At 42.5% G+C, this 15713-nt stretch overlaps 1 protein-coding gene across 1 annotated transcript in view; it reads left to right on the forward strand.

Annotated features, from left to right (window-relative positions):
- Positions 1-15433, forward strand: part of DNAJC13 (DnaJ heat shock protein family (Hsp40) member C13) — a 288371-nt gene extending 272938 nt beyond the window's left edge. Inside the window, exon 57 of the mRNA XM_073630350.1 lies at positions 14559-15433. Coding sequence (XP_073486451.1) covers positions 14559-14656 — 98 coding nt within the window. The 3' untranslated portion in view covers positions 14657-15433. The remainder of the gene's footprint in view (positions 1-14558) is intronic.
- The last annotated feature ends 280 nt before the right edge of the window (positions 15434-15713 follow it).

A 15713-nucleotide genomic window follows, 5' to 3' on the forward strand; every position in this document is an offset into this window, starting at 1 on the left:
GGCCAACAATGGCAGGTGACATATTCTTAGTACAGGTTTCCTTTAATTAAAGTAGAACTATAGGTAAAAATGTATTATTTATTTTCTATTTTGGATAGAGCAAGAGAAGATTAAAACCCCTGTCAGATTTTCTTTTCCGTCATCTGTGTCCCATTGCAGAGATTTACCTTCACTTCCTGTCCCATAGCCAAACAGGAAGTGAGAGGAAATCGCTGCAAGTTATGGGAATTCTTTGGGGACCCTCAGGTCACAAGAACTAGTGTGCCCAGTAGAAGATTTCCTCTATTACTTTCCTGGGGACAACCCAAAATTTGGCAAACAAGACAAATACAGAGGGTGGATCTCCTTAACAGGCTCTCACACAGCAATAAATACTGACAGGGGTTCTAATCCCTCCCCGCTCTACTCAAAACAAAACAAAAAAGTTTTGCCTTTTTAGTTATACTTTAAAGTTCAGAATATATTGGCCTTCCTCACCATCCCGAGGTGTATTGGAGATTTCTCCTAATATTCTATTGGTAAACAGTGGAGTGAGATGAAGGTTCAGAACCATAGACGTAGGAAGTTGCTCTGACTGGTCTTTCCAAGGCCCAGAATAATAGCATAGAAGAGTGCAATTTGTATTCTAAACTTGCCTTTCCGAATTCCAGTGATTGTCCTAGAATGAGCCTTTAATGAAAGCCGACTCTCTAAGCTACACAATATGTGCATTTATTTCCTGACCGGTGAGGTGGTGCAAGTGCTTGATAAGGCCAGTTTTTGCGGAAAGCCCTTCTGCATATTGTAATCTTCTTCCTAACCTCTTCCCTGGCTTTTCACTTTTCTTTTCTTCCTTCAGGTGTCTCTCCTTCCCTTCTTACTGGTAGCAGCCCCCTTCACCTCAGAAGTGGGCTTTAGATGCTCTCTTCCAAGCAGCTTGCTAACTGCTGTGTAGCTCTGTAACACCAGGTAGACCATCTATTGCTATTTTGCTTGTTGCACCTGCTGAATTCCTGCATCTTGTACTGTATGCAATGTTCCTGTGAACCCGCAACTTTCTAGGTGTATGACTATTTCATTGTACAGTATGGTATAAGGTAAGCTACAGCAGACTGTTGCTTATTACGTTTGCATTTTGGAACAGGTGGCTTCACAATGGTAAGAACATGATTTGCAGCGTTTTTCATAAATCTACCATCATGTGTTCCATCAATAAGTTTATATTAGAGGTACTCTCTGGGTAGTTAAAATGGTTGAAAATCTCAGACCTGAAATATGAACAGAGCAATATCCCTCTATAGTGTCTGTTATCTCAATCAACAGAACTAAGTGTCATTTCTGTCTGATGCTTTGTTTCTCTGCTATCAGCATGAATCACTTCTGATAAGTTTTCCTGACACCAAGAGAAAAATAGTGACAGGGAAGGGGTCTCCAGCAGATTGACAGCCTCAGCTCTGTTCCTGTGTGATGTGTGAAAGGGGGTGTGTCCCATCCCTCCAATCAGCACTCAGCTCTCCTACCTGAGCTCTGCAGAGTGCAACTTCAGCTCCCTGTCCCCTTTTCTTCTGACTGCTCAGACAAGATTTAAAAATTCTGGACGGCTGTTAAGAAGAGAAGACCAATGGGTAAACAGATACAACTTATGTAGGAGGATTAGTTTCATCTCTGTGTGTCACCTGAGGCCAGTCACTTGACTGGGTATCTGTAAGGGTTTACATACAACTACCTTAACCACTAAATGACCAGCCGCCACAGTTATACTGTGGCAGGTTGGCTAGCTTGGGCAAATCGCCGTAGGTATATGCTGGCTGCTTTAAGAACAGCCAACATATACCTATGGTATATGAGCACTAGGGGGTGCACATGACGACGGAGCCAATGCACGTGCCCGGCGGCTGCGATGTTCGCCGGTCTCCCGCGATCGCTCCTGAGATACAGAACGGAGATCTGTCAGTGTAAACAGACAGATCTCCGTTCTGTCAGGGGTAAGGAGACACATCTGTTGTTCATACTAAGTCTTCTCTTTCAGGCAGTCCCATCCCCCCACAGTTAGAATCACTCCCTAGGACACACATTTAACACCTTGATCGCCCCCTAGTGTTAACCTCTTCCATGACCGTTATACAGTAATTGGTGGCTTTTTTTTTTTAGCTCTGATCGCTGTATAAATGTCACTGGTCCCAAAAATGTGTCTGCCGCAATGTCACAGTCTCAATAAAAATCGCAGATCGCCGCCATTACTAGTAAAAAAAAAAATCTATCCACTATTTTGTAGACGCTATAACTTTTGTGTAAACCAATCAATATACGCTTATTGCGTTTTTTTTTTTTTTTTTTTTTTTTTATACCAAAAATATGTAGAAGAATTCATATGGGCCTAAACTGAGGAAGAATTTGTTTTTTTATATTCTTTAGGGGGATATTTATTATAGCCAAATGTAAAAAATATTGCTTTTTTTCAAAATTGTCACTCTTTTTTTTGTTTATAGCGCAAAAAATAAAAACTGCAAAGGTGATCAAATACCACCAAAAGAGCTCTATTTGTGGGAAAAAAAAGGACGTCAATTTAGTTTGGGTTCAACGGCATACAACCGCACAATTGTCAGTTAAAGCGACGCAGTGCCGAATCGCAAAAAATGGTCTGGTCATTAAGGGGGCAAATCCTTCCGGGGCTGAAGTGGTTAAAGAAAGTGTGCGGTTATATAGTTTTTTAAAACAAATTATTTTTGTTTTACATACTACTGCTGTACGTATTTGATATCTTGATATCCTCTTCCTAAAATTCCCAGCACACAAGACTGTAGGAGAGAAAGACCACAGTTAAGGCTGGTACACACAGGCCAAATATAGGCCGGTTAAACAGAAACCAGCCAATATTCGGCCCTGGAAAAACCAGCATCTAATCAGTGCTCCCAGCCAATGGGCAGTGTGTTCTGGTGGGGACAGGGGGTGGCAGTCCCCCCTGTTGGAACACAATAGTTCAGCGGGGGGAGATCGCTGCTTAATACAGTGACCTCTTCATGTTTTTTTTTTTTCATTTAGCCCGCTGGGTTGAATGAAAAAAACTTCCGCTGTGTACCTAGCTTTAGGTACTTGTCAGGTTACACTGCAGTGCAAAGTGCTGCACTAAGGATTTGTGTACATAGGCGTCTGACTCAGAGAGAAGTCAAATGTGCCATGCTTTCAGGAAAAAAGCATTGCAGACGTACCTTCACACTGAGTTGTATAGAGAAATATTGTGCAATGCATGGCAAAAGCAACAATAAATCCTACATACAATCCATTTTTAATATTCAAACACTGCATTTCAAATCTGTCAGAAATATTTCCCAAATGTATGCAAATAGTGAGAAGCAAAACACAGTTGTATTCACCAACCCTACATAGGAAACATGCTGACACGAGAGAGCTGAATGAGTTTGTTGCTGCTTCTTCAATGTCCAAACCCGTTAGGAAATGTATCCTTGACCAAGCTGTATTGCCTGAAGTGTATATAAAGGCCAAACTTTTTTTTTTTTCAGATTTGGATGGAGTGGGAAAGGTTAGACCCACTGCCAAATTAGTATTATTTTTATTGCTGTTTTTTTTTTTTTCTCTCTCGCTGGGGAGGTTCTCCCCACTATTTTTCCAGGTGATAATTGTCGACAAGACATAGAGTAAAAGGAAATCCAGATTTTTAAGGTCCATTCCACACCATTGTGGTGCAGTATTGCACTACAGGGTGAGCCACCTAGGTGCCATTTATTCTGAATGGCAACCCAAATTACTTTACCAGAGCACCTATGTTGAACTAATTTGTTTTGTAGCACGCTACCGAAAATGCTGCATGCAAGATTTTTCTCCGTTGTGGTACATTTATTTCAGACAAGAGTTCCAGACACTTTATTCCATATGGTTATTTTTTTTATAAATGCACTTTATTACAGTAAAAGCTGGAGGGGAGTTTTAGATAAAATAGGGAAAGTTTTAAATGAGCTGCCCTAATGCAATGCATGAAAATGCGCCGCAGTGGAGTTGAGCTGGCGTGAACAGACCCTTATATCATCAGAGCAAGACTGTTATTCATCCAGTGGGGATAAATGTTCTGATGAAAACTGTGCAAACCTTTCCTATTCTATCTAAAACTCCCTTCCAGCTTTTACTGTAATTAGGTGTATTGATAAAAAAAAAAAATACTGCAGAATAAAGTGTCTGGAACTCTTGTCTGAAAGAAATGTAGTCTAATGGAAAAACAAAATATTGTCATACAATATGTACATGTAGGCTGCCATTTCTGACCACCTCATGTACATGCTGTTTGCCTGGCCATGTTTAACTACTTCAACTCCAGAAGATTTACCCCCCTTCATGACTGGGCCATTTTTTGCGATACGGCACTGCGTTACTTTAACTGACAATTGCGCAGTCGTGTGATGCTGTACCCAAATAAAATTGATGTCCTTTTTTCCCACAAATAGAGCTTTCTTTTGGTGGTATTTGACCAATTTAGGCCAATATATATTCTACAAACAAAGAAAGAAAACCAGCGCTATTGAAAAATGGAGCTGCTAGTAACAGAGGAAATACGTAACACCCTCTAATCGACAGTAAAATAAAAGAAATTGCAGCGCTAATAAGTAATCTCCAGAATATAATTTTGAAACAGTCCAAAGTCTGTATAAACATGAAGTAGTCCGTGTAGTAATGGTAATTCACCAGAAATCAGAAACAACTCGCATGTGAATCACATTCAAAATGCTGAAGTGGCTTTTCTGAAGGAACCCACTGTTACATTATTAGGCCTCATTTCCTCCATAAATTAAGATATAACAGAAAAAACTCAAAGCTTAGTAGTTTAAGAAACTGCATCAATGTGAAGGGGAGAGTAGGGAAGGGACACCCGTGGTGATGACAAACCGACAAACTCCGTGCAATGCTCCAGCTTCCCCACATGCAATGCAAACGCACCAGACCAAGTTACAAGTGATAACATGCCAAAAGATCATTCAGTGTGCCCAATCAATAACATGCCAAAAGATCATTCAGTGTGCCCAATCAAGGATATCCAAGTCTGTCACAGTGTTGACAGTATTCAGGATCTCAGCAACAGATGTTGGGGGACATTCAATTGCTCTAACCACACAAATGGAACAGGGCATCATAGTGCAATACCTATTATTAAGATAAGTGATAAAAGCATGATACAAAGGTGCAAATCGCAATAAAACCACTCACATGCCAGTGCTGCCACAATCGACAATATAAGGCCCCTGAGAAAGAGCATTGGCTGGAAATGCGTTGGGCATTGCTACTCCCGTGACGTCACATTGTCGCAATTGTCGATCGTGGCAGCGTTTGCATGTGAGTGGCTTTATTGCGATTTGCACCTTTTGTATCATGCTTTTATCACCTATCTTAATTGGTGATGCCACTCAGTGCACATCCTGCTTCATGTATGCGTTCCTTGATCAGCCAATCAAGGGCAGATACTGCTGTGCGAGATGTGAGCAATTTGTTTCTCTGGAAGCCCAGATGCTGGTTCTGGGGAATGAGGTGGCAACACTGAGAAGCATCCGCAACCTGGACATTACCCAGCAGGTGCTGGTAGGGGGCTAGTGAAGAGGAGATTGGAGACATGGAGGCAGAGGAGCCAGAGGTAGGTAGCTGGGTAACTAGGAGGGGTAGGGGGGAAGAGCCCTAGGGAGGCCAGTCCTGAGCTGGTACACCTCAACAAATATGCCAATTTGCATGATGCTGGGGATATAAGCTCAGGGGTGGCAGTGCTGGAGCAGGCCCCTCCCCTAGCTGCCAGGGGAATGACAGCTCCAGTAAGGAGGGGGCAGAGATGCAGGAAAGGCTACCTAGTAGTGGAGGACTCGATTATTAGGAGGAGAGAGAGGGCAATCTGTCAGAAAGACCATGGTCGCCGAACAGTATGTTTACCGGGCGCTCAGGTTCGGCACATGGCAGATCAGGTGGAGAGATTATTGGGCAGGGCTAGGGAGGACACGGCATCAATGTCAAAGTGAGAGGAAGGTGGAGAATCCTAAAAAAATATTTCAGGGGCTTAGGGAATAGATTGAGGTATAGGACCTGCAAGGTAGTTTTCTCTGAAATACTACCTGTACCTCACGCCACACCAGAGAGACAGCAGAAGCTTAGGGAATTGAACAAGTGGCTGGGGAATTGGTGTAGCAAAGAGGGGTTTGGGTTCCTGGAGAACTGGACTGACTTCTCAGTCGCTTACCAGCTCTTTAGTAAAGACAGGCTGCACCTTAATGGGTATGGTACAGCCCTATTGGGAAGAAAGGTGGCCACAAAGTTGGAAGGGCTTTTAAACTAGGTATTTGGGGGGGGGGGGCAGAGGAAGCAACAGCCTGCAGTGAGCAAAGGACAGAGGGCAATAGTGGAGTCAACAGGAATAATACAGCAGTAACTTCTAGTCCTGGGGAGAATGCAAGAACAATTCTAAAACAAAGCCCGAGGAAAACTAAGGGGAAGTTAATATGCAACGCTGAGAGGAGCATACACAAATGCTAGGAGTGTAGCTAACAAAATGAAGGAACCGGAGCTGCTATTATGTGAGGAGGACTTAGACTTTGTGGGAATAACTGAAACTTGGTATGACAGCTCACACGATTGGCTGGAAAAAATGGGGTATTCCTTGTGTTGAAAAGACAGGGAAGGTAGAAATGAGGAGGGGTGTGTCTATATGTAAAAAATTATGCGAGAGTGATAAAGCGGAGTGACATTGTTAATGGGACGAGGGGGAGGTGGAATCAGTATGGGTAGAACGTTAAAGAGAAGAAGTAAGTGGAAATTAATAGTGGGGGTATGTTATAGGCCACCCAACCTGAAGGGGGAGGAGGAGGAGGAGGAGGAGGAGGAGCGGGACCTACTATCATAGAGGATGCCCCACAGATGCTCAATAGGGTTTAGGTCTGCAGACATGCTTGGCCAGTCCATCACCTTTACCCTCAGCTTCTTTAGCAAGGCAGTGGTCGTCTTGGAGGTGTTTGGGGTTGTTATGTTGGAATACTGCCCTGCAGCCCAGTCTCCGAAGGGAGGGGATCATGCTCTGCTTCAGTATGTCACAGTACATGTTGGCATTCATGGTTCCCTCAATGAACTGTAGCTCCCCAGTGCCGGCAGCACTCATGCAGCCCCAGACCATGACACTCACCACAATGCTTGACTGTAGGCAAGACACACTTGTCTTTGTACTCCTTGCCTGTTTGCCGCCACACATGCTTGACACCATCTGAACCAAATAAGTTTATCTTGGTCTCATCAGACCACAGGACATGGTTCCAGTAGTCCATGTCCTTAGTCTGCTTGTATTCAGCAAACTGTTTGCAGGCTTTCTCGTGCATCATCTTTAGAAGTGGCTTCCCTCTGGGACAACAGGCATGCAGACCAATTTGATGCAGTGTGCGTCATATGGTCTGAGCACTGACAGGCTGACCCCCCACCCCTTCAACCACTGCAGCAATGTTGGCAGCACTCATACATCTATTTCCCAAAGACAACCTCTGGATATGATGCTGAGCACGTGCACTCAACCTCTTTGGTCGACCACGGCGAGGCCTGTTCTTAGTGGAACCTGACCTGTTAAACCGCTGTATGGTCTTGGCCACCATACTGCAGCTCAGTTTCAGGGTCTTGGCAATCTTCTTAAAGCCTAGGCCATCTTTATGTAGAGCAACAATTCTTTTTTTTCAGATCCTCAGAGTTCTTTGCCATGAGGTGCCATGTTGAACTTCCAGTGACCAGTATGCGAGAATGAGAGCGATAACACCGCTAAAGCCACTCGGCTGTTATCCCGGCGGAGCGGTAGGGGACGTCTCCATCAGCATTCCAACACTACAAGGAATGCAATAAAAAAATGTATGAACGCAATTAGGGTGGCCAAAAAGATTACGAGAGACACATAGCAGAGGAGAGTAAAAAAAATCCAAAGACATTCTTTAGATACATTAATAGTAAAAGGGCAAGATCAGAGCACATTGCCCACATAAGACGAGGATGGTTACGGATGACATAGAGAAGGCAACTGTACTAAATGCCTTCTTCTCCTTAGTCTTTATGCAGGAAAAGGAGGGGTATACCAACCACGACAGTACTGTTACTGACACATCACAGGGCATACCCTTGTGGCTAACAGAGGCCGGAGTGAATGAAAGACTTAATAAACGTAATACAGTGGAACCTTGGTTTATGAGTAACGTGATTAATGAGCGTTTTGAAAGACGAGCAACTTATTTTTTTAAATCCTGACTCGGTTTGCGAGTGTTGTCTCGCAAAACGAGCAGGATTCAAGCCAATGGGGTGTGCAGCACTGCATTTGGCCAGAGCTGCAGGGGCGCCGGTGACACTTGGAATAGTTCGGAGCCGTTCGGAAATATTCGGAATCACTCGGAAATACTCCGTTCCCAGGTGTTTCCGAGTTCAGCCGAGCTGTCCCCGAGTATTTCCGAGGCTCTCCTCTGGCCACATGCAGTATTGCATGCAATAGAAGTCAATGTGGAACTAATTATCTTTGTTTCCATTGACTTCTATGGGGAAACTCTCTTTGATATACGAGTGCTTTGGATTACAAGCATTCTCCTGGAACGGATTATGCTCCTAATCCAAGGTTCCACTGTACAAATAAATCACCAGGACCAGATGGCTTACACCTGAGAGTCCCCAGAGAACTCAGGTTATAACTCATTGTTCCTAATCTTTGTAGACCGCATACTGACAGGATTTGTACTAGCTGATTGGAGAAAAGCCAATGTGGTACCAATGTTCAAAAAAGGACAGAGACAAATCCCTGGAAACTACAGGCCAGTCAGCCTAACCTCAATCGTTAAAAAAATATCATAAGTAGTTATCAGAATGGGGTTTATGAAAGGTCGTTCTTGCCAGACCAATCTGTTGACATTCTATGAGGATGTGAGCTGCCATCTAGACAGGAGAAGGCCTGTGGATTTGGTGTACCTGGATTTTGCAAAGGCATTAGACACAGTCCCCCATAAGTGCTTAATCCCCAAGCTGAGGTCTGCAGGCGTGGACCATAAGGTTTGTTCTTGGGTAAAAACACTGGTTACAGGGGCGTGTCCAAAGGGTAGTGATAAATAACATGTACTCAGACTGGTCTGGAGTGGTAAGTGGGGTGCCCCAGGGTTCTGTCTTGGGACCAATTCTATTCAGTTTATTCATAAATGATGGGATAAATAGCTCAATCTCAGTTTTTGTAGACAACACAAAAATAAGCAGGGCAGTAACTTCACATCAGCATATAAAAATTTTACAGAAAGACCTGAACAAAATAATGGAGTGGGCAAATACATGACAAATTAGGTTTAATGTGGAAAAATGTAAGGTAATGCACTGGGGGCAAAAAACATAAATGCAAACTACTCACTAGGGGGAGAACCTATGGGGGAATCAAGGCTGGAGAAAGATGTGGGGGTCCTAGTAAATGACAGATTGAGCATTAGCATGCAATGTCAAGCTGCAGCTACCAAAGCTGACAGAATATTGGCATGCATAAAAAAAGATATACTCCAGAGATAGAACGATAATTCTACCAGTTTATAAAACTCTGGTTAGACCACATCTGGAGTATTCTGTCCAGTTCTGGTCACCAGTCCTCAGAACGGATGTGCTGGAACTGGAGAGAGTCCCAAGAAGGGCAAAAAACTAATAAGGGACTGGAGGACCTCAATTACGAGGAACGACTGCAAACAATAAATGTATTCTTGCTGGAGAAACAACGCTTGAGAGGAGATTATGATAGCGATTTACAAATACCTCAGTGGCGATCCCAGCATAGGAAAAAAACGATTTAGTCTCAAGGAGTGTAAGAGTGCATGTGGCCACACAATGAGATTGGAGGAGAAGCGGTTTAACCTTAAACTGCACAGGGGGTTTTTCATTGTCAGGGCAATAAGGATGTGGAACTCTCTTCCGCAATTGGTGGTGACTGCGGGGGGCATTTATATTTTTAAGAGACTCTTGGATGTGCATCTTAAAGAACACAACATACAGGGATATGGGAAAAAATTATAGACACTGACACACGTACACCTACACAGATTTAACTGGATGGACTATGGTTTTTATTTAACCTTACCTACTATGAAACTATGATTTGGATATCCTTGATTGGGCACACTGATCTTTTGGCACGTTATCAGTTGTGGTCTGGTGAGTTTGCATTGCATGTGGAGTGTGGCACAGAGACTGTCGGTTTGTTATCCCACGGGTGCCCCTTCCCTACTCACCCTTCACATTGATGCTGTTTCATAAACTACTGTGTTTTTTTTCTGTTAGTCCTCATTTCCTCCATAAGGTAAGATATAATACTTCATCAACAACAGTGGGTTCCTTCAGAAGAGCCACTTCAGCATTTTTAATGTGATTCACATGGGAGTTGTTTCTGATTTCTGGCGAGTGGCCATTTCTACCATTACTACACGGACTACTTCATGTTTATACAGACTTTGGACTTGTTTCAACATTTCATCTTGGACATTACTTATTAGCACTGCAATTTCTTTTACTTTACAATATGTATTCTGCTACATATTTTTGTTAAAAAAAAAAATCCCAGTAAGCGTCTATTGATTGGTTTGCACAAAAGTTATAGTGTTTACAAACTATGGGATATATTTTTGGAATGTTGTTTTTTTTTTTACTAGTAACGGCGGCAATAGTGGGACTGCAATATTGCAGCAGACAAATCGGACAGACACTTTTGGGAACCAGTGTCACTAATACAGTGATCAGTGTTAAAAATATGCACTGTCACTGTACTAATGAAGCTGACTGGGAAGGGGTTAACAGGGGCGATCAAAGGTTTAAATGTATGTGCCTAGCCAGTGTCTGTGTACTGTGTGGGAGGTGCTTTTTCTAAGGGAAGACATGGTTCCTTGTCCCTGCTTTGCAGGGACACAGGCTCCATGCCTTCCCTACTGACAAAACATCAATCTACCTTGTTTACATAGGCATAATCACAGCGGGAGCGAGCCCTTGGCAGCGTGCATTCACGCCTGCTACCCAGAAGTGCAGGATCATGCATATAATACGTGATCGGCGCACAGTGGCCAACCTGTAGGAGTAAAACTCGGTGATCGTAAAGTGGTTAACATCAGTTCTTTGACTTGGAACAAGAATGCATGGAGAACCAGTCACTTGATTCCCTCTACCTGGAATCTCAGACTAATGTTGGCTTCTGCAGTGGTGGAAGGAGCAGTCAGGAAGTGCAGGCAATTATGATGCAGAATTACATAAGAGTGTGGTGATAAATATTATGTGCACCACATCGCTGATGATCAACTTTGTCTGGTTTATTTTAATAGCATCCCAGTCTTAGGCCGTAGGGTTCAATATTGAGTTGGTTCACCCTTTGCAGCTATAACAGCTTCAACTCTTCTAGGCACACTCCTAAACCTTGTGGACAGCCTTCCCAGAAGAGATGAATCTATGATAGCTGCAAAGGGTGGGCCAACTCAATACTGAACCCTACAGACTAAGACTGGGATGCCATTAAAATAAACCAGAAAATGTTGATCATCAGGGATTTGGTGCACATACTATACTATTAATCACCACACTCTTATGTCATTCTGTATTTCTTATGTAATTGCATGTGCGTGTAAAGGCAGGTGTCAATACTTTTGACAATATAGTGCAGTTCTCAAAATAACACACCTTTAAAGCAAAGATAAATAAGAATACATTCATATATTCACATTACATAATGATGAACAGTTGTGAAAGGGCGAGGGCACAGCTCTATGCGTTTTACATTTATCTTCCTCAGGAGAAAACAAGTTGCTCTTCGGGATTTAGATACAGTTGTGCTGATATGTGTTAACATTGGAGGGGACATAGTGTTTCTAATGGCCATATGCTTTAACTTTGAAGTATAATCAACTAAACTTTTGTCTTTGTTTTTAAAGATGTATTATATTGAGAACTATATTTAAAGACGAACTCCAGCTTTTCCTTTCCAAAACAGATGCTTTGTGCGTGTAAATAAATCACAACCCCGCTGTCAGTCTGTGTATAACTTACCTACTTTAGCTGTATACAGCAGGTTTCTGTGTCTGTGATGTCACTCCTTCTCCTGGCTGAATTTCAAAGTTCTCTGACTTCCTGTTTCCTTTTTCCAGTCCTGATACTACATGTCCCATGAGCCTTTGTAGCTTGGGGGCGGGCTACTGGAGTCCCTTGTATCAGTTCTGGGATTTGATGTGGGGGGATCCTAGGGTTACTGTGGGTGTTTTGGGGCCTTCATGTGGGTGGTGGAAGGTGTAAATGTGTCATACCGCCTCCTGTGTCATTCCTGTCTTTCAGCATGCCAAAGAATAATGGCTTACTGCCAGACTACGTAGGAAGGGCTATGGGAGGTTATTATGAATGTGTTTCCTTCATATGTAAATTAACAAGTTCACAGAGAGCAGGGCTCTGGGAGGGTGGGCTTTGAGGGGTGGGAATATCCCTGTTCACACTGGTCGGCATATTTAACTGGGCAGGATTGAAGTCTAATTGTGATCTATTCAATCCTGTCCAGCAGTAGCACAGCTAGCTATCAGAACAGGCTGCGTATGAAGGTGATTCCTTCTTGAATATTGCTGTGATCTGTGAGGTTTGGACTTATCCTGTAGGTGTGACTGGGTGGAATTGAATGCTAATTAAAATGTGTTCAATCCCACCCACCATCAGCGCTGTGAAGGAAGTTAGATCATTTGCAGAGACTGAAAGACTACAGAGGGAAGTGTTACAGACTCTAGCTACTGCAGGGAGTGGTTATGGAAGGAACAGATTATATCAGCAGGATATGCAGAGTATCACATGGTACAAAGCCACAACTAAGACCAGAAATCGGGGGATCTGCAGACAACAGAACAATGTCGTACAGAAGTATGATCTTTGCTGGGATTGATCATTCCATCCACTTCTTGTGAAAAGAAAGTTGGAATTCAGCTTTAAATAAACAATCCATTTTAAAAGTATTCTATACATTATTATTATTATTCACGATTTATATAGCGCCAACAGTTTGCACAGCACTTTGCAATGTAAAGGGTGGACCGCACAATTACAATACAATTCAATACAGAAGGGACAGGAGGGCCCTGCTTGTGGAGCTTACATTCTAAAGGGAGGGGGAGGTGGTACAAAAGGTAATCACTGTGGGGATGATTTGATGGGGGTGGGTGTGGGATAGGCTTCCCTGAATAAATGAGTTTTCAGGGATCTCCTAAAGATGGACAGGGTAGGGGCTGATCGGACATACCGGGGCAGGGAGTTCCAGAGGATCGGAGAGGCTCTAGTGAAGTCCTGGAGGCGAGCATGGGAGGAGGTAAAAAGGGAACTAGAGAGCAGGAGGTCCTGGGAGGAGCGGAGAGGATGATTTGGGCGATATCTGCAGATGAGGTTCGTGATGTAGCTGGTGGCGATGTTGTGGATGGCCTTGTATGTTGTGGTTGGTATTTTGAATTTTATACGGTGGGGTAGGGGAAGCCAGTGAAGAGATTGGCAGTGAGGGGCAGCAGTCACGGATCGGTTAGTGAGGTGTATGAGTCTAGCAGCAGGGTTCATAATAGACTGAAAGGGGGGCTAGCCTGTGTAAAGGTAGGCCAGTGAGGAGGGGGAGTTGCAGTAGTCGAGGCAGGACCAAGGAGTGAATAATTTGCTTTGTGGTGTTGTTGGTCAGGAAGGGGCGAATTCTGGAGATGTTATGGAGGTTAAGGCGGCAAGATTGGTTGTGCCATTGATCTTAATGGTAAAGTCATGGGGAGGGGGACCGGGAAGGAGGAAATATAACAAGCTCAGTTTTAGAAAGATTGAGTTTGAGAAAGTGGTGTGACATCCATACCGATATGTTATTCAGTAAGTTTGTGATCCGTGAGATTGAGGGGGTGAGTTGAGGAGTGGAGAGATAGATCTGGGTGTCTTCGGCATAGAGGTGCTATTGGAAGCCTTGTTTAGCACCAGAAAAAGACAGGCTCTTCTGTTTCTTGGTTACACATATGATGCAGAATTAAACAGCCCAGATGGACATTGTATACCAGATATCAGTAACCAAATGAAGGAGGACAGAAAATCTTAATAGTCTGTATGTCATGCCCAGAAGGCTGAACCTGAAGAGTGATAAACTGAGGTATGATGACCTAATGCTCTATGTGTGTCATCTTGAGCTACAGTAAAGCTCCCGATCATCCGACAACTATGTAGGCTCTGACACGGTGATATGTAGGCCAAAGGCTTCATTGAAGCTGCAGTGTTCATCTGCAATGGTATCTATAGTTTAACTGTCAGTATCCTCTTTTTTTTTTTTTTTTTTTTATGTTTGTACATTTGTACAATTTGTGTAATAAAAATAGAAGGTTTTAAACCGTGTACCAAATAAGAGCCTTCTAGGTTTTAAAGAAATGAAGGTGTGCAAAGTTATTGGTAAGTTAACAAACACATGCTATTGCTGTTAAACAGACCTGGGCATCAATAACATCTGATAAGGAAAGTATTAATAAAACAAAGTAAATGTTTAATTATTTGTGTACAGTTAATAAATTCTAAAAAAAATGCTTTTTTCGTTGTCTTAGGACCTGGCATTGCTGGCTACCTTACTGCAGGGTCTTCATCAATTGTTATGCCCAACAAGCCACCACCAGTGGACCATGAAGCAGGAGATCTGGGATAGACCGCGAAGACTTTAAACCAATGAGGATGCAAATAGACCTAATCGCTAATTGTTGCACGAGGGATAGCGCCACAAGTCTTTCCCTCTTCCCCCAGGGTTGATTGAAAGGACTTTATTTTCTGCCTTCCTTGTTTTACAAAGAAAATTGTTATTCCTTTTTGTAATAAATATATTTTTATTTAGGGATAAAGAAATAAATACATCTGGGATGTGTGATTCTGACCTAGCATCGCTATGTATTATAAATTTTGAAAGCACTCTGTGATCAGCTGTCTGGTTACACATACTTTTTGTTGTCTCCTTTTTTTTGTATCCAAGCACATTTTGTTCCTCTTTCATTTGTTTACAAGACTGTGAATCAAAATAATAATCTCCCTCTGTTCTAAGTTTTATATTCCACGAATTAGCAAAGCTGTGGGTTAGAAGGAAGAAAAGTCTGAAGGGCATTCTGTTTCCGTTTTCTGCCATGTTTGTTGTGGTTGGGCTCACTGAACCAGTACCAGTTTCTGACAGTGTTCATTATTTGTGTCCTTTTACTGTTTATTAACACTATCCTCTCCAGAATGGAGAGAAGAGGATATTCCCGTGTACAGCATAGCTTTACCAAATAATAAAGTGAATATGAAAATGTCAGCCTGTTATGTAAGAACCTAGTGTAATAGTGACATGATTCCTACATTATTATCCAGTATATACAGCTTTCTATGAATGTACATTATACAGATCATACATTCGTGTACATAAAATTTTATGAAAATAAAGGGAATTGACAACCTTCTTAATGTAATTTCTGTCAAATGCTGCAACATTTCATTTTCTAACCTTTTATTTCTAACAATAGCGGGTTTTATTTATCGGTTTATAGAAAAGTTGTTTAAAAGTATTTTGAGTGACAGATGCAAATTTCATGGGGCCTCCAAACCACCTCCAGTCTGGCTAATACTGACATTTCTCTCATAAATGTAAAAATCTGCTTTTTTTTTTTTTTTTTTTTTTGCTTGAAAACTATTTAGAATCCTCAAACATTATATATTTTTGTAAGCAGAAGGCCTAGAGA

Source organism: Aquarana catesbeiana, linkage group LG05 (genome assembly GCF_042186555.1).
Source record: "Aquarana catesbeiana isolate 2022-GZ linkage group LG05, ASM4218655v1, whole genome shotgun sequence".
NCBI lineage: Eukaryota > Metazoa > Chordata > Amphibia > Anura > Ranidae > Aquarana > Aquarana catesbeiana.